This window comes from Oxyura jamaicensis, chromosome Z (genome assembly GCF_011077185.1).
Source record: "Oxyura jamaicensis isolate SHBP4307 breed ruddy duck chromosome Z, BPBGC_Ojam_1.0, whole genome shotgun sequence".
NCBI classification, from domain to species: Eukaryota; Metazoa; Chordata; class Aves; order Anseriformes; family Anatidae; genus Oxyura; species Oxyura jamaicensis.
In genome coordinates this window covers 12,853,242-12,872,147 of record NC_048926.1, presented here as the reverse complement: position 1 = coordinate 12,872,147, position 18,906 = coordinate 12,853,242, and the positions used below count along the sequence as shown (strand labels likewise).

The following is an 18,906-nucleotide window of genomic DNA, read 5'->3' as shown; positions in this document are numbered from 1 at the left end:
AACATACTCATTTATTACTACAGAATAAATTCCAGCCAGTGAACTGAGCCTATTCTACCTGTAGTCATCACACCCTCCATATTTTTAGGACAACGTGTCTTGTCCATTCCACTTCCTTCTTTTCACATAGACAAAAATAAGGGGAAACAATGACAAGCCATTCTTTTTCACCTACTCCAGAGTTTCTAAACGATCTAAAGATGAATACTACAGATAACAAAGCATATACGCAACTAGTACAAGGGATGATCCACCCAAGATAGTTCAGTATTCAAAAAACTTCTGTGCAAGGAGTTTGGCCAGTGACTTCTACAAATTATGTATTTTGACTTTCTTCAGAACCTTTTTCGAAAATATTTAATGCTGGAAATTTTCCCATAGCCCTGAAACTTATGATTTGCATCCTTACGACCCACTGTTAGATACAGATACACATACATATATATGCATATGCATATATAACTAGTATCTTCATCCAGTTTGACATTTCAGAATACCAGAAAGACACAAAGAAGAGTGTTTTTTTCTTGAATACATCTGCTCTTTTTTTTTTATTTTGTTTTAAACTGTAGGCAATTAAATTCAATTATTGGTTATATAACTTCGGTTTCTCTTAGAAAACTTTCCCGTATTTCAACAGTATGGTAACAGTCATTTTAATTTCCTTGCATTTTGTCTTCCTGATGTATTTAAAGACAGCACACAAACCTCACCTGCTCCATCCATGGGCTGAACATGTGGCATCCCTGCCTATGGCTGGGGAGTTGGAAGTAGAGTATCTTTAAGGTTCCTTCCAACCCAAACCATTCTATGATTCCATGATTCTATGAAAGAAGAAGCCTCATAGGCTGAGCTGCTTTGTTCCATTCTAGCAGCCCCTATTTGCAACTATTAAGTAAAGCAAATTTTATACCTTGACCAAAACTAAGGAAATATTTTTCAAGTATATTCAGCATATTATCACAGCTCTCTTTGTTGAATATATGTTTAACAAAGGTTTTTTATCATTCTTTTGTTTTTCTTTTATTTGTGGGATACCCAGAAATGTTTCTGAATGATTAACTACATTTTGAATAACTTAAGCATCAGGTTTACTCAAGGTCGATTTCTTTTTGTTTGTTTTTAAATCTAGAATTCACTATGTGTTAAAATTAGCATTATCTTATTTGAATATATTTTTAAAATTCACGTAATGGAAAAATTAACTCTTTAATTGCCAAAGCTAATTTCAAACAGATTTACTTTTTTAAAGTAACTTTTATAATAAAAATATTTTTACTATTTTGAAAATACAAGTATTTGCTGAAAAGGTAGAAAGAAATATACCAAAGATGAGGAAAAGAAGAATACTTACGGTCTGTAAGACTAGCAATCCCTGCAAGAGTAGTGATGGGAACATGAGGCATATCCCCATTCATCCTGAAGTTCTGGGATGGTAGTGCCTACACAGATATTTTAGTTCAGGTGCCAGCTATCATTACTTCCCATCTCCCAAGCACTAAAAGAAAAAAACAAAACCAAAGAGCAATGTTTAGTTTACTTTAAAGTCTTTAAAATTCAATAATATAAACGAAACACAGGCCATAACCTCAGTTGTGTACTAAGTACATTTTGTTAAGAGTAGGTAGAACAATGTGGAATTTCAATATCAAATGGTATTAAGCAATCAAAAGGCAATCAAAAATGATGCAAGATAAGGCAAAAGAAAAAATTTTCTCAGGATATACAGCACTAAACCAATAGTCAATATATGGTTATTAAATGTACAAGGACACAAGGACAATTAAAAGTTAATGAATTTTATACCTTATTTTGAAAACAAGTCAAAAACCAAAAAATCAGTAGCAAAACTTCCATTGGTTCATAATGCAGTGGAGAGTACTTAATCCATAACCAATTTTACTAATTAGCTGCTATGTTCTCTTCTCAATTTTGGAGAAGGAAATATTTTTCACACAAGAGATGGCTACCAAAAAGAAAAGCAATAATATTCATATGCAAGAATCAAGGAAACAATGTGACAAATAGAAAATCTTAGTGAATTTTAAAAAAAGTATCTATTTCAAAATTAATCTGATAATATGTCTTTAATATTAAACACCCTCTGGCAAAATTGCTGCTTGGAAGTGTATCCCCCATTCCACAAAAATAAAAGGCTTCATCCCACTAAACCAGCTTGTTTGTTTCCTGTAAATGGTGGAGTTTGTATTCAACTAAAGATAAGTATTTGTTTATTCAGTTTTCACTAACTGTAAAGATTCCAATTGCACTGAAGTCTACACTACTAAAAAACATCATCATAATAATTTCAATTTCAGTTGCAAAATTACAAAGTTTACAAAGATTTAATGTTTACACATTACAGTCCACTACTATTACACTAATGACAAAAATTGAGCGTGATACACCCTAAAGAGAAACAAAATAAATTAAAGGAAAGAAGTTTGATTATGTATTTATATGTGTACCTACTATAGACAGGTGTCTGTCTTAACAGTTATTGAAATAGTAAGAATTCTTCCGTAAGCATTTATGTTGCCTACTAAAGGTGCTGAAATCACGATTTGCTTTTATTACTTTACAAACCAACATTTTTGCAAATCACAAACACAATACATACAAAACAAAAGAATACTGGCATTTCCTTAATAATTGTTATTTCTTTCTTTCTTATTCCAACACCAATACCAAGATATAGGACACCCCTGCTAATATATACACACAGATTCCAAGCAAGGTAAGGAAACTGCATATTTTAAGTCTATTGAAAGTTTTTGTGAATCACCAAAGTTAACTTTTCAGTTTCCCTATCTACAAGCAACTGAATTCTTTGAAAAACATACCAACACTGAGGTTAAACAGAACTGACAGTGAGCTGACTTCCTTTGCTACACCTGCTACAGTCTCATACTTTACCACTAAAATACATTTGCTTATTAAAAACATAGTAGTACATTACAGGTGCAAAATCTAGCAAAGGAAACTGCTGCAGACAGATACACTCTGTGGTTTGGGTTTTCAGGGTTTTGTTTTGAACCAGGAGAAAACAGCTTTCGTGCACCCAGAGCAGCTTCAAATACTAGTCGAGGTTCTTTAGCTGAAACTAACACCACGATATAAAGAATTTCAGTGGTTTCCTACTTCCATAAATAAGCAATTCTTTAAAAAACAAACAAAATCCCTAGAAACCTACAACCTAACTTTTTCCATGATGAGTCGGCAACACCAAACCCACAAGAGCTGTTAACACTTCTAAGTTAAATTATATGTACAACAGAAAGGCCACGTCTGATAATCTGCTTCTCCTGACTGAAACCACATCAGCACTGACTAAAGCCATAATGGTATAAAGCAGTATTATTGGAAACCCTGTATGCAATGCTGAAGCAAGGAAAAAAAAGCCTTATCACTTTCACTTCCTGATAGCCTAGGGAAGGTGTAAACATTGGAGGCAGTCACTATTAATGTAAGTTCTTTCCCAGTATTACTGCCACAATAATTAAATTATATAGATATTCAATAAGGAAAATTCGTCCCAAACCAGACAGTTAGATTAGAAGCCTTCTCCGCAGCTACACAATAAGAAACACAAGCTGGCAAGGTCTAGACCTGGGACCACAGCAAGCTAGGATGGTCAGGAGAAGGGCAAACTTTCTTTGTAAGAGGAACGTAGAAGGGATTAGCTTGTTTAGCTAACAAAACAAAGGTCAAGAGGGAACGTGGTTGCTCTCCATATGGCAGTCAAATGAGGGTGAAAAGGAGAAATGCTAAAGGCCAATGCTAACACAACAATACGTGGAGGAATGAATGCAAGCAAGGGGGAAATCACAACAGAGCTTCTCACCATGAGAGCAGCCACTTTCTGGAACAGCCTCCTCCTAGCAGTATAGACAAGTAATACCATTACTTTAAAGATGGATCGTACAGATGTTACAGAAGGGACAGGATGTGGTTGCCTGCACCAGCAGGGAACTAAGCGTGGTGATTCAAGAAGACTCTTACAGGGCTACGCTATTGTAAGTGTGATGATGTGAGTAAACAGATGAGAATAGACAAAACAAATAAAAAATAAAAAAAAAATAGAGATTGATGGGATTAAGCAATGAGATTAATTTATACAACAAACACAATACAAAGAAACCACATGGGAGTATTTGGGTCCAAATATTACATCTGTTGTGTTGAGAGCAAAATTGCATCTGTTATACAACTGGGAAAAAGGTGGGATTCAATTCCAGAGCTAGAGGCTGAGGTCTGGTGAAACTTAATGTTAGAATTTGTTGTCACCAAGAACATTAGTAAAATCACTCATTTAGAGAATTCAAACTATCAAGCAGTTAGGGAAGAAAGAACTGACAGCTCAAGACAAAATAGGTTCTTTCATACAAACCAGCAGAACCGGATGCAACAATTAATGGCTTGACTGATGCACAACTTTGTTTTATTTTTTTTTAATTCCTGAACTACAACGAGAGTTAAAAGTAGTACATCATAGCAGCTTATCCAAAATCAGTCAAGCAGAATCAAAATTTATCAATATTTAGATAATATTATACACTATCATCTTTGTTCAGTAGCTTTTACAGGTGGTACAGAAGTTTTACCTCTAGATGTGAAAAAAAGAAACATACTTAGTATCGGTTGAATTAAGGAAATTAAAGAACTGCTGAATTAGAAAACTTTTAAACACTGAATCAGAGAATAGCAGTTAAAACAGAGAAGTAAATGTCCAATTTACACGTATGCAAAACAGGTATTGCATATTCAGTATATACTTATCTAGATTCTTATTCTCCATAAAACAATGGGTACTGTAAAGGACATTCCAGGGAGGAAGAAACTACAGAGCACAAAGAAAGATATACAAAGAACTCCTTAGTGAAAGGAAAACAGTGAAAGGGCAGCCTATATTAAGAATAATATATGAAAATATATCATGATACACAATAAAAACAAGAAGCGAAGGCATATCAGGAAGGAAAGTAAAACTGAAAGTTTATGCTACGGATAATATATTTTTAAACTACACAAAGTGCTTATTTAGTATGTTTCTCCCCCCCCCCCCTTTTTCTTTTTTTTTCTTTTTTTTCTTTTTTTTACATATTGCAGCATCTGACTCTCAAACAAAACTGGAGGACTCTGACCGCTGGTTATCACACAAAATTCAAGTCCTGCATTTATGAATTGCTCCCCTTGGTTAAAGCATGTTCTCATCTCCTTAACAAAAATACCAGTTTTTCCATGGCTTAGCTATGTTCATGCATGAGAGCGGTAGAAAACAAAATAAAGTGGAAAGTCTGCTTATCTACAGTAACGCATAGGCTCAGCAGAAAGCTCCACAACCAAACTCAGCATTCAGAAATTCAGTATGTTTGTTCAAATATTTCATTCTTCATACCCAAGAGTATTCCTTATTATATCTTTATATTAAAAAAAAGTATATATGACCGACCTAATATATTTCTGAGAAGATTAGAGATAAAATTAGGTGAATTAAAATTAAATCTTAAGAATGGCTATAGTAGAGTAGGACTCTATTTTTCTTTTTTAAAAGCATTCTATTAAACAGAACACTTTAAATACAGTAATTGAAACTAAATTAAACATAGTAAGTCTTTTAAATATTTTCATTCTAACTAAAAATGCAGTTAGTGGTTTTCATTTCTTATATGTGTGGCAGTATCATATTGATATAACCACAGCACCATGATTAAAGTTGATTTCTGCAACTGCGCACTCAAAAGTAAACCAGCACAGCTCATACATTAGCTGTTTTATAACTTAAGTGGAGCAGTGGAGTTTTTATTTTCTTTCAAATCAGCAAATGTGCTACTATAGATTTAAGAATCCTTGCCATTTAAGTTTTAAACTTCAATACCTTGCAATAAAGTACCAAGAAAAGTACTACATATAAATGAATCTCTTCCAGTAATCAGTCTACAAGCTAATCCCTATATAAAAATGGATAAATAAATAACTGAAATTCACCAACAAGGGGACAGACAGAAAGAGAGCATGAATGAATATCCTCTAGTTCTCATTCAAGATCCTGAGCAAAGTAAATAATACAGACATAACCCACAAGAGGGCAGACTTCTGGTTTCAAAACCAGAGCTACAGTTTAACACAACGATAGTAATTCTGTTAAAAGTTTCCAGATCTAAACGCTTTAAAATATATTAAGGAAGGAGATATGGTTACTGAAACACTGCCTAACACTTAAGTTACACGAAAAAAATGAACACATTAATTAACGATATTATTCACAAAAAGTTCTTAGCACTAACTCAATCCTTGTAAAGTCAGTGTTAGAAGTGATTAGTTATTGATCACTGAGGGAGCTGTCTAAAGGTTAAAATAGTAACTCAAGGAACTGTAAAGCCACCTGAAAGAAACCTAACTTCAATTACCAGATTAGGGCTGGGAGCATGTGGCAGCAAGTGTGTGTGTGTGTGTGGGGGGGGGGAATAAAGGGTGATCAGAAATCCAGAAAACTCATCATTTACAACAAAAGCCTGTGAAAACACACCAGCACAGGAAATTCACATTATATAAAGAATAGTTTTTGTTTGTTTGTTTGTTTGTTTGTTTGTTTTTAAAAAAGTATATTCAGAAACCAAATCCAGACAAAGTTCAGTGTGTTAATGAAATCTGTATGTTTGGTTCTTCAGCAAGTGTCTGAGTGATGCTGACAAAGTAAAGTGACAGCTTAAGAAGTTTGAGATAAGAATTATTGAATATAATTCCTAAACCAGTTTAAATGTAATGTATTTTCCTAAAGCAATTCGAATAGTACCTGTTCAAATCACCACATACAACTACTGTAAAGAAGCCTTAGTGAAAAGCACTGTTCTGGGCCAGGTGTAAGTTGCTTCTGGATATAAAGCTGCCTTCAGAGAGAAAAAAAAAAAAAAAAAAAAAAAAAGGCAACCAGCTTCTTCCTGCACAGCTCCTTCCACCATACCCTGGTCTCTGCTGCTGTAGCGAATAGCAAGGACACTGATGCCTGTGCTGCTGCCCATGAGCTGCTCGTGGCAGGGCACACAGTAAATGGCAGCAAACACCAGTAAAGGTGGTGGAAGCACCTGGAGTATGAGAGGTCTGTGGGTACAAGGAAAGATGGCCCATGGTGCAGGACCACAAGCACTGCTCCTACCAGGGTAAACTACCATCAAATGTAATTGTGCTTTACACCCCTAATGGCACTTCATTGCAGGGGAGGGGAGTCAACACAATCAGAACAAAACTTAACAATAATAAATAAATTCAATAAATTTAGCAACAACAAATATAAAAAAAAACACAGCCCATCACCAAAACCCAGATGAGGCCACATGCCGTGAGCTAATCCCTATGGGTAGTGCAGCTTCCCCAGTCTACACTACTTGAATGTCTAGCAGGAAATACTGACTTTTCTTGCCACATTGCAAATACAAAGGGTAAAGATTCATTCAAAGCATTTCCTGAAAAGAAGGACAAGGTGCCTAAGAGCAGTAAGATCCTATTCTGTTAAAGCCATTCCCTTCTTCGAAACACAAGAAACTTTTCCCATTTATTCATTTTAATATATACAAAAATTAAAGAGTTCTTATAAACAGTGTTCTCCACTTAAAAATAACATATTGAATATTTAATTCAGGTACTTTAAGCTAAGAACTCTTTAAAAGGAGCTTCATATACAAATATTTAAGTACTATTTAAAAGCCTATTCATTCAGGCAACAACACAAGGTTTCTCAAAAAATCACAGAAAATCAAATTGTATTTATGAAGCGTTTTGATGATCAACAAATGTAGCTTATTGCAGACAAAGAAGAAGCACCCCTCTTCACGAGAGAAGTCATACAAGATCAAGTCACTGATAATCCACACCTAAACCAAGTAAGTGATATACTTTGAAAAGTTATATTGTATTGTGCATGCAAAAATATTGCGTATTTTATAACTTTTAAGAGCTATTAGACATGAAATAGCTTAGCAAGTTAGTTATGTTCACCAGCTCTGCAAAATAAAGCAGCTAAAACTTCTGTCTGTGAGAAACAGTTATTCAGGGGGCTTATTAGTGCTCCTTTTATATCTTTTTAAATGTAAACCATAAATATCCTCTTTATGAGCCTCTCCCTCCAGGTGAAAGATTCAGACCCTACTGAGTGCTACTGAATTACTTTTGTCCTTCAGAAGCAAACATAGAATTAACGTGTGAAAAAACTAACTTTGCTTGGAAGACGCAGTCAGAACTTCACAAACAAAGGGAAAACCTGCAAAACTTAAGTAGTTCATGCACCTTATTTCCCATCTACGGTACATATTCCACTTAAAATTTTCATTGCAACTAACAAAGTGCATCTGTAATTGTGCTTGATTCAGTGAGCACAGACAGCACTTTTGCTTGCTTAGACACACAAGTAACCTCTCATATTAGATACAGGTAAGAGGCAATTAAAGGGGTTCATTTGGCAGGTCACCGCTGTCAAAGACAGAGAGCCCTGTAGGATGCAGCACACATCTTTGTTACTGAAATAGTTGTGACAGAGGTATGAGAGAGCAATTACTAAATTGTTTTTTCCAATCTTTTCTTGAATGTCTCATTTCGTAGCTGGTAGCAATGCTGCCCTTTTCCAAAAACAGCTGTGCAATTAAATTTGTTTTACAGACTTTTCTTTCTTTAATTAAACTAGATCTTTAACCAGGGATAGCTGAAAGCCAAGTAACCAAAGATATTTAATTCTGGATTTTTGTTCAAACTTTTAATCTTGCATTTCTGTCACTGAATTCCCTCAGTGATTCATAAACTTTATTAAACAATACTGGGAAGAAATGGGCTGAGGCTTTTTAAAATTATTAGAGTGAGGGACAGAAATGCTTGGTCATTTGGCAGAAAATGATTAAATAATTCAATGTTTTTACTAAGTATGTGCAGAACCACATAAAAAGCTTTGTTTGTACTGTCCTACTGTATGCATTTGCACAATTACTGTTAATACTGTTATTTTTATAGTTATCTAGTATTCACTACACAAAATTTGTTCTGGTTTGTTTTACAAGAGGAGTACTGCTTATGTAATAGTCAGATAGAAGATAATCTAAGAAAAATAAGGTTTCTAACATTAAAAAAAAAAAAAGATTAAAAATAATTCATGGAATTTAGCATTTCAATTAAAATTACTAACATTTTGCAAAACCACACTGCTTGGAAAGATTAAACATGAGAGCAAAAGTAACTTCAAAAGAAATAAATGCAGTGTTAGTGTTTAATAAACAATAAATAAAATATATTTATTACTTAACAGTAAATAATTGTGGAGGACTTCAAACATGAAAATTTTAATCTCAATAACTCATTTTAGTTAGCATTCATATTCTAAAACTGAATATTAGATACACTTTTTTCTGCACGCTAGTTTAGCAATCCTAAAATGTAGAGCTCCATGATTTTCTGACTAGAAAAGTCTGATTAATGTCAGGAGTCCCTGACTATTATGGCATTTTTTTTTTCTTATTTTTTTTTTCCTTTCATTTTTAAAAATGAATCCTCCAGGTAGTACTTCCTGACAACAATATAAATAAAGAGAATGTCAACAAGCATGTAAACCAGCATCCCTACTCAGCCAAGAAATCCCTTTTCCCCAGCTGCGAGGACTAAAGGCTTTTCTTCATATGAACACTACAGTTTTCTAAACTTTTGGAGCACAATAAACCCAAAGACACATCATAGGAAACAAACGGAGTCTACTGTTGAGAAAGCATGCATATTCCAAGTTATTAATAAGCCCCGAGGCATGCAGCACACGACCTCTAGAGGTACTGTGTTGGAGTTACCGTTAAAATTAGCTCAAATGATGACCAGCTCACCAGGCGCAACTGGGGCAAGATGGTAACAATCCCACCTCTCTCAACAGCTAGGAATATTATTACATTGGGGTGTGGTAGGTCTGGGGAAAGATTCATATGGTTGACCGGGAAAGTGTCCCATGTCACCCTGAACTTTTGCTGCTATTGCTGGTTTTCCTATGTTGCAGTACAAACATGAGAGAAATTTCTTAAGCTCACAAACCATGCTGACAGGAAGGATGCAGTTATGAGAAAAGCATTTGTTTAAAGCAGTGTCTCTTTCACCTTACTGGCCATCTTCCATATCCTAGTGTTGATAAGCTGCAAATATCACAAATCTAAAGCAATGATTACCTGGCAACTGCAGCATAGTTTGCGAAGCTGCTCACAGGCTATGATCACTTCAGTTAAACTCCCTATCTTCCAATTTTTTTCAAAGATATCAGTGTCATAACATAAACAAATATTCCATCAATAACAGTCAGTTGGAATATGAAAATTATGATGTCCATGCACAAAAAGGCTTTCAGTGTTTGACCTCGCCATGTTAAATGTTCCCAGCTCATCTCCACTGGGTACTGCAGGAATAGTTCCATAAGTTACCAAGCCCAACAGTGATACAAAGGAACACACAATAGCTGCCAACAGTGAAAGCATACTTGAAGAACTAATAATCTGTAGCAAAACAATGGCTAAATATTTGTCTGGATAAGACTACTACAACCCAGTTAGTGTAAAAACAAGCACAATACGGAACACTGCTTTGAAGAAAATCTCCTTACCCATAGAAATTCCTGAAAACACTAATCTGATTTATTTATTTTAAAATAAGATTTAACTATCACAAATCAGTCTGGAATTTTTCTTCAAACTTAAATATAGTTCATTCAGTGAAATTTAACAGTAAAATAAAAACACCTGAATTCAAGCTACTAATTCTGAATGAGAAATATCAACTCTGTGTTTAATGTAGCTCAACTAATCCACCTTAAACAAATTCCTCCTGTTTACATTAGAAGCCCTACGTGTCTTTATGTAGACAAGGTCTGAGCAATCCCTTTATTTCTAATTATTTGGACAAAGGCACATCTTCAAATAGTGAATCTGCAATCTAGCTTCAACTTAGTTTTTCCATGGAACAAGGAAAAAATTAAGTTTCACATTGTAAATTTCTATCATAACTTCTGGTATAAACTTGAACAGAATAAAAGTGGGTAGAACAAACAGAAGAAAACAGAAGCACTGTGACATTTAAAGATTGAACCATTGCTTATCTTGAGGGAAAACAATGTCAAAAACAAGGCAAATCACTGGAGACCAAGTGAAACACTCTAAGTCATATAAAGAGATTAGACTGTAGGTAATCAATAGCAGATATATATACACACATGGACACGGACACATATATTTCACTTAAAAGAGCAAAGCACAAACCATAATCCATGACACACAAAATAATTCAGAAACATTTCACCTGAGGAGCTGCACTAAAATTATATATAGATATAAAATAGTATGCTTGGCATCACTATTTAAGAAAACTTCTGAAATTAGTATGTTATCTGCTTTTGTGTCCCTCATTAGGTAGCATTTGCATCAGCTGAAGCTTTTGTCTGTTTTCAGTAACAAAGGCATTTGCTTTATCACTTCCTTTGCAGACTATTTTGAAAATACACAGAACACAACACTTGTGTTAATAGCCACTAGGACATGACACTACCTCCACAGCAATTCCAGAATGCACAAGGCCAAGTTGCTTACAGAACAACCTATGAAACTTACTGTGACCACTAACCAAAGAAGTTATCCTTCTCTGCCCTTTTTCCTCCATATCCAAGATTTAAGTTTATGTCTTTTTATTCTAGTATGGTTTTGCTCTGCTCCTTTAGGTCTATGTTTCTCCAGCTGTCCTTCACAATTCCCAAGGACGTCACAGAGATGCAAAGGAACAACTCAGCCTCTCAGACCGGTGTGCGTGTGTACATGCAATCTGCACATATACAGACTGGGGAAGAAGACAGAAGGAAGAATAAGTTTAAGTATGTAAAATCAATAACTACAGCTGGTATGCCTATGCTCATACAGAATGGGCTTCTGCTGACTCAGGACAGCACAGAGACAAGCCAGAAGGCAAGCTGTTGCACTTCCCCAAACTTTTCCAAACATAGATTTTAGGTGAGTGAAGGAAAACAACAGGCAATCTTAGTGTTTCCTGACCTGCCTCCCTCCTGCCCCTACTTTTTATTGTTTTCCTTCTTTACATGATTTATGTATTAATTCAGTTCCTCCATAAAATGTGGTCTGCAGCCAAGCAGGTATTTCTGCAGAGCTCTCCTTTACAGTATGCAACATAATGAACAGCAGAAAACGAGTCACTTAAATTTGACAGGGCTAAAAATTACCATCAAGCTACTACTTGATGTAGTAGCTACTCTCCACTACATGAGACAATCCCTTTTAGTGCCAATTAGGTACGTAGACAATGGCAACAAATACAGGAGGGCATGCACCAATAACACTGCATATACTTGTTCTTCTCTCTCCCCTCTGCCCCCACAAGCCCTTGGAAGAGGGCGAAGGAAGAAAGGGCTCTTCATGCATCCACAGCTTTGCAAAATATTACTATTTTTCTCCATAAATCATAGAATCAGAATTTGGAAGAGACCTTGGGAGGTCATCCTGTCCAAACCCTTGCTCAAGCAGGGAAACCAAAAGTACACTGACAAGAGACTGGAGGGAAAAAAAAAAAAAAAAAAAAAAAAAAAGCCATCATAAGGTAAAAGAGCATCAGTAATCCACAAATTGCATTATATTTTGTTAAGAATTAACCCTATGCTGAAGTTTACCAATCTTCCAAAGCTATTCCATGTAGCAGCTTTTACTTTGGCTTTTAATTCTGTTAATGTGTTACTTAAGTTGAAGGAAAAACCGAAGTTATTTTCATGAAGAGAATTGACATGTACAACACTTTTTTTTTTTTTTAAATCTTTTACTGTTAGAAAGAACCATAACAAAAGCAAACAAACAAAAAAGCCCCACAGAAATTGGGGAAAAAAAAACAAACAAAAAATACAAAATACATCAGTGCCTTTATAAATGCATCTTGCAAAAAGAAATGGGTAACAACATCTCCAACTCAATGGTCTTTTTAAACAAAGTTATAGGTATCCACAATGACACATGTATTTCTTCCTACACAATCAGTAGATGCAACAAAGCCATCACTATTCTATTCACAGATTCATGGAACTGGAAGAGATTCCGCTTCCAGATTTAACTATAACTGCTACCACTCAATCTGAGCCATAGGCTTCTTATTCCTGCTTTGTCAAATTTGAATACCTTACTATAAAAAAGCTCTCTGCAGTCAGATGAAGTGGATGAACTAGAAACACTGGACTCACAAATCGAACTTTTCTACTTCCCCAACCACACATGCTTATAGTTTAGTACAACTACTACAGTTATTTAACCAGGGCAAAAAAGATGCATGTTCATCTCCAAAGAATACATTATCAACCAGCAAAACTGTACCCTTTCTAATTGCAGGGGAAAATAAAGTTGTAAAACAGTTGTGCACTATAGTAAATTATCAGTCTGCAGTTAAACTATCCCAAAAGTTTAAATATAAAATTTGTACTTTGTTGAACTCTCATTTAATATACTTGCATAGTTTTACTGATGATAAAGTACCCTAACTAGGACACAATGCACTACAAACTGAGGCTTTAACTTCAACATAACATGACATTCCCATTACATGACGTTAGCTTTCATTAGCTTCATCTGCTTCATCTGTTTTAATTTCACTCTATTCCTCTTCTTATGAAGAATACACAATACAGTTTGCAATTGTGAAATTGTAATAACTAGGGCAAAAACTTAACTAAAATGCCTCAAACTTTGTAATGAATAGTAAGAGAAATGAAGAGTTCCATTCCAGTAAGATCAAACCATTTCCAGTAGGGTACACTCCTGGATGCAAACACAAATCTACCTGTTCCTAAGATCTCCCCTTTTCCCAGTAACCCTTCTCTCAGATAAAGAAGTACTATGCCTTCGACCTGCTGAAGTAACCATTAATAACAGACACCATATGGATTCCAGAGCAATAGGTTTGCTTCCCAAGCTTAAAGGAAGCACAACAACTTAGTCACTTGGTCAATTCTTCCAAAGTGACTTTTACTGCAGGTGACATCTGAAACTTCTCTATTTGATTCAAAGCACTGGTTACAACCCTTGCAACGTCTGTAGAAATGTATATGGGTGCTTGTAATGACCACTGGACTCCCCTCAATTCAGTCCCATCTTCCAGGAAGACTTTGCAAGCAAACTCCTTCTCCTCAAGGGAAACTATTCTTGTCACACAAAACCTGATCGTACACAATTCAAAGCTTGAGTGATGCTGAAAAGTGCATCCTAGTATTTGAACAAACAAACAAAACCAACACACACACAAAAACACGACGACAACTTCTCAAGATACTGGTTCCTAGAAATGCCTTTATCAGACCTCAGTATTTATTTGAAAAATGAAAGTCCTTCAGAATCACTCTTTATTGTAGATTCTGAAAGTACATGGAAAAAGGACTGGGACTTGCCATATTCCCTGAGATGATTCCAAGCTCCCTCACTTCAGAAGGCAATTTTGGTATCTAGCTTTCACAAAGCATGTAAAACCTCTACAAGTGCTACTTCACAAAAGATATTATGTGAGACAGGCACTCTTGGAAAGCTGTAAGAAATCACTGCCATAAAATTTCCATTATGTTTTTCTACCTCCTTAGAAGCAAATTTACTAAAAAAGACCTCGCTGCCTATTAATACATAATGGACAAAAGAGTTTCTAATATTAAATTCCATTACATATCATACAAGAAAAAACTCTTGCTGGAAATCAATTTGAAATGATAATCTGAGGAAACTGGAAAGGTTCACACTACCAGTCTCCAAAGTGACAATTTGCTCTGTAGTCACTTAGAGCACAGTTCAACTCTGAAGATTTAGCTTAACATCTTTTTTTCCAAATCATGACTGAAAACTGAAGCAATAAGACACATATATATTTACAGATTGTTTTATATGCATATATATTAACTGTATTAGTAAGTACAAAAATTAGAGAGTATAGCCACTTCTGAAGCAAAATTTTTATGAAATGTTAAGCTCTAAGGAAATAGAACAAAACCAAAGATAAATTTCAAGAGTTCAATAGCAATTTATTTACCTATTTAATAGCATTGTTTTTGAGAATCACTTTGCAACTTTCCTCAGTTTCCACGAGATATCAGGATCATCTTTTATAGCTGTCATTTCCTTTCAGAACTGGTATGTCTACTGTGATGGTGAAATCCAGCATAATGGATTTTAAGCAGAAGTCTAAAACCAGTTTCTTGTTACCATGTTTATTCCTTAGAACGAAGTATCAATGCCGACTGCATGCAGAAGGATGGTAGAATATGGCCTTTAAGCTCAAAGCACTGTTCTTCCTTTATGGGTGAAAGCTGTCATCACAATTTCCAGTAACACACCCAAGAACTTTAAAGCTGATACTTTAAATCAAAATTCCGTTAAAGAAACTTGTTCTATATCCTATTGACTCAGAAGAATCCAATGAAAACAGATGGTCAGCAGCAGTTTAGTTATGAAAAAAGTATTATTTATTGCAAAGCGGTTTTTATATGCTCACACTGCACTGGCAACTTTAAAGCAGAAATACAGACAAAAATAGAGCCCCCAATAACTTATCAAATACTTAATTTTTCCAAGGAAAAATAAGAGGGGTGAAAAATATATTTTAATTAATAAAATTAGCAGATGTGAAATGGAGTGTTTTTTAAAACCACCACATGCCACAGAGCTTCCTATTTATGCTAATGCAAAAGCATTAAAATAAAAAGGTTGATAAATGATCTAGGCAATAAATCACCATTTCTGAAATATATGTGGGACAAGAAGCAGATTTTGCATTTCCTGGCAATAAAATATATGTGAAAGTTACTGAAGTCAGGAAGTAATGCTATAAAAGAATTCTGTAATAGATAGCTGGCACTTAACAGCCGTGATGATTTGCACAACATGAGTAAGTTTTTCTGTCTTAAGGGAATTATGTAAGAAAAAAAATCACAGAATCAGTGAATGGGTAAGACTGGAAGGCATCTCTGGAGGCCACCTATTCCAATCCCCCATTCTCAGAGATGGGTCAGCTGCGTGCTGCAGCTACTTGCTCAGGGCTGGATACTGTCAAGTTTTGAGTAACTCCAAGGATGGAGACTCCACAACCCCTTTAGGCAGTATGTTGCAGTGTCTGACCACCCTTAGAGAGAAAAGGTTTCTTTCTACATCTAAAGGGAATTTCTTGTATTTCAGTTTGTGTCCATTGTCTCTTGTCTCATCGTTGGACATCACTGAGAAGGGTCTGGCTCCTTCTTCTTTACTGAATTCCCATCAGGAATCTTATGAATACGTTGATAATGTTCCCCTGAGCATTCTCTGCTTCAGGCTGAACAGTCCCCGCTCTTTAGGCCTCTCCTCAAACACTATAAGTTGCAGTCCCTTACCAATATTCATGGCTGTTTACTAGATTCACTTGGGTATGTCCATGTCTGCCTTGTGCTGGGGAGTGCAGAACTGAAGCCAGCACTCCTGGTGTGTCTCACCACTAACAAGAAGAATCACCTCCATTATCTTCCAGGCAGCACTCTTCTAATGAAGCCCAGGATGCTATTGGTCTTCTTGGCCACAAAGGAATACTGCTATCTCATGTTCAACTTGGTATCTACCAGCAACCCCATGTCCTTTTCTGGCCAACCTGCTTTCCATCTGGTTAGCCTGTAGCCTGTTCAGGGTTAACCACCAGGCATGGGGTTATCCATCCCCACATGTTGAATTTGGCATTTCCCTTTGTTGAAAGGGCTGATGTTCCTGTCTACTCAGTTATCCAGCACATCAAGGTCCCTCTGGATGGCTGCACAATGATCTGTTGTATCAACCACTCCTCCCCATTTTGTATTGCCTGCAAACCTGCTGAAAGTATACCCTGTCCCACCACCCAGGTCATTAACTAAGATGCTAAACAGTAACGGCCTCAGTATTGACCCCTGGGGTACACCATCGGTGACTGGCTTACAGTTGCAGTTCATTCCCCCTGTTAACAATGCCCAGTTCAGCCCACCTTTGATCCACCTCACGGTCCTTACCTGGTCTGTACTTCATTGTTTTGTTTATGAGGATGTTAAGGGACACAGCATCAAGAGTCTTACTAAAGTTAAAAACGAACATACCCTCTCATCCACACTGGCAATCATCTCATAACAGAAGGCTATCAAGCTTATTAAGCGTGATCTCCCCTCCATAAATCAATGCTGGTTACTCCTCATCACCTTCTGTCCCTCACATATTTAGAAATAGCTTGCAGGACTAGTTGCTGCACCATCTTCCCAGGGATTGATGTAAGATTCACTAGCCCTTAATTTTCTAGATCCTCCCCTCTTGCCCTTCTGAAAGTGACGTTTGCTTTCTTTCAGACCATAGGTGCCCCACTCACCTTGATCTTTCACAGATATTGACAGTGCTCTCATGATGACATTGGCCAAATCTGTCAGTAGCGTGGGTGCATTCCATAAAGTCCCATGGACTTGTGCATGTCCAGTTTGTTTCAGTGTTTTACCTTCCTCTCCCACCCCCCAATTCTTTCCCCCACCCCAGTGACAGAATGGAGAGTGAGTGAATGGCTGTGTGGTGCTCAGCTGCCTGCCATGTTAAACCACAGCAGGACTGAAGAGGAAGGACCTGTCACGTCAGGGGAGACACCGGCCCCGGATAAGGCAGCCTGATCTGTGCCCCATGTAACAACCACTGCAACCAAGAAAAGGCAATGGGTGACAGCAGTAGGCACTCTTCTGAGAAGTACAGAGGCACCCACGTGCTGGGAGTGGGTCTGGTCAAGAGAGGTATGCTGCCTACCAGGAGTTTGTATGAAGGACATCTCCAAAAGACTACCAAGCTTTGTACTGCCTGTACATTACTATCCACTGCTCCTATTTCAGGTGGACAACACAAACGCTGTCAAGAGCAGACCATGGTGTACCATGAAGGACCACACAGCCCTTGGAGCAGCTGTAAAAGGCTCTGGAACACAGGTGGCCCTCTCTTTGATCATACTTGCCAAAGGAACAGGCATTGAAAGGGTGAGTTGAATCCAGTGGATTGACGCATGGTTGCAGGACTGGTGTTACAGCCAGGGATTTGGCTTTTTGGACCAAGGGACTCTGAGAAACCTGGTCTGCTGGAGAGTGATGGGGCCCACCTGTTGGAGGAAGAGCATCTTTAGCTACGGGCTTGACAAGCTGGTGAACAGAACTTTAAACAAGTTGCCAGGGTAGAGGAACCTCCATCCACCTAACTCTTACCAATCCAATGTCAGTATCTGCAATAGATGCCCAGAGCCAGGAAATAGATCAGAAGTCAGAGGGAGAGCACCTGAAGAGGAACACAAAGGAATTCCTTCCATTCACTTAATCCAATAACACAATTTAATCAGGGGCCCAACAAATGCCTCTATGCAAATGCACACAGCATGGAGAATAAACAACAGGAGAGGTGCACACAACTGCAGGGCTATGATCTTATTGGCATCACAGAGACATGATGGGATGCTTCCACAACTGTAGTGTTACAATGGAAGGACAAACTCCTCAGGAAGGGGAGATGTAGACAAGGTGTCACCAACCAGCTGCAATGCATGGAGCTCTTCCTGGGGACAGATGAGTTCCTTACTGGTAGCTTATGGGTTAGGATTAAAGGGGAGACAGAGCTAGGTGGCATTATAGTAGGGGTCTGCTCCAGGCCACCTGACCAGGAAGAATAAGTGGATGAGGCCCTTTACAGTCAGATAGGAGCAGCCTCACATTCACAAACCCTAGTCCTCCTGGGGACTTCAACCAGCCTGGTATCTGTTGGAGGGACAGCACAGCAAGGAGGTTCCTGGAATGCACTGATGGTAGCTGCGTTCCCCAAGTGACAGAGGAGCCAACAAGGAGAGGTGCTGTGCTGGTCCTTGTTCTCACCAACAAGG

The 18,906-nt window shown here is 37.0% G+C and overlaps 1 protein-coding gene across 9 annotated transcripts in view; it reads right to left on the bottom strand.

Annotated features, from left to right (window-relative positions):
• The window catches only part of NIPBL (NIPBL cohesin loading factor), a 164,361-nt gene that overhangs the window by 107,461 nt on the left and 37,994 nt on the right, over positions 1 to 18,906 (bottom strand). For 8 of the 9 annotated variants that reach the window (XM_035309234.1, XM_035309235.1, XM_035309236.1 and 5 more), the window contains exon 2: positions 1,355 to 1,498. In XM_035309234.1, coding sequence (XP_035165125.1) covers positions 1,355 to 1,418 — 64 coding nt within the window. In that variant the 5' untranslated portion in view covers positions 1,419 to 1,498. Of the gene's footprint in view, positions 1 to 1,354; positions 1,499 to 18,906 lie in introns of those variants that run through there. The other variant, XM_035309228.1, reaches the window with a different exon arrangement.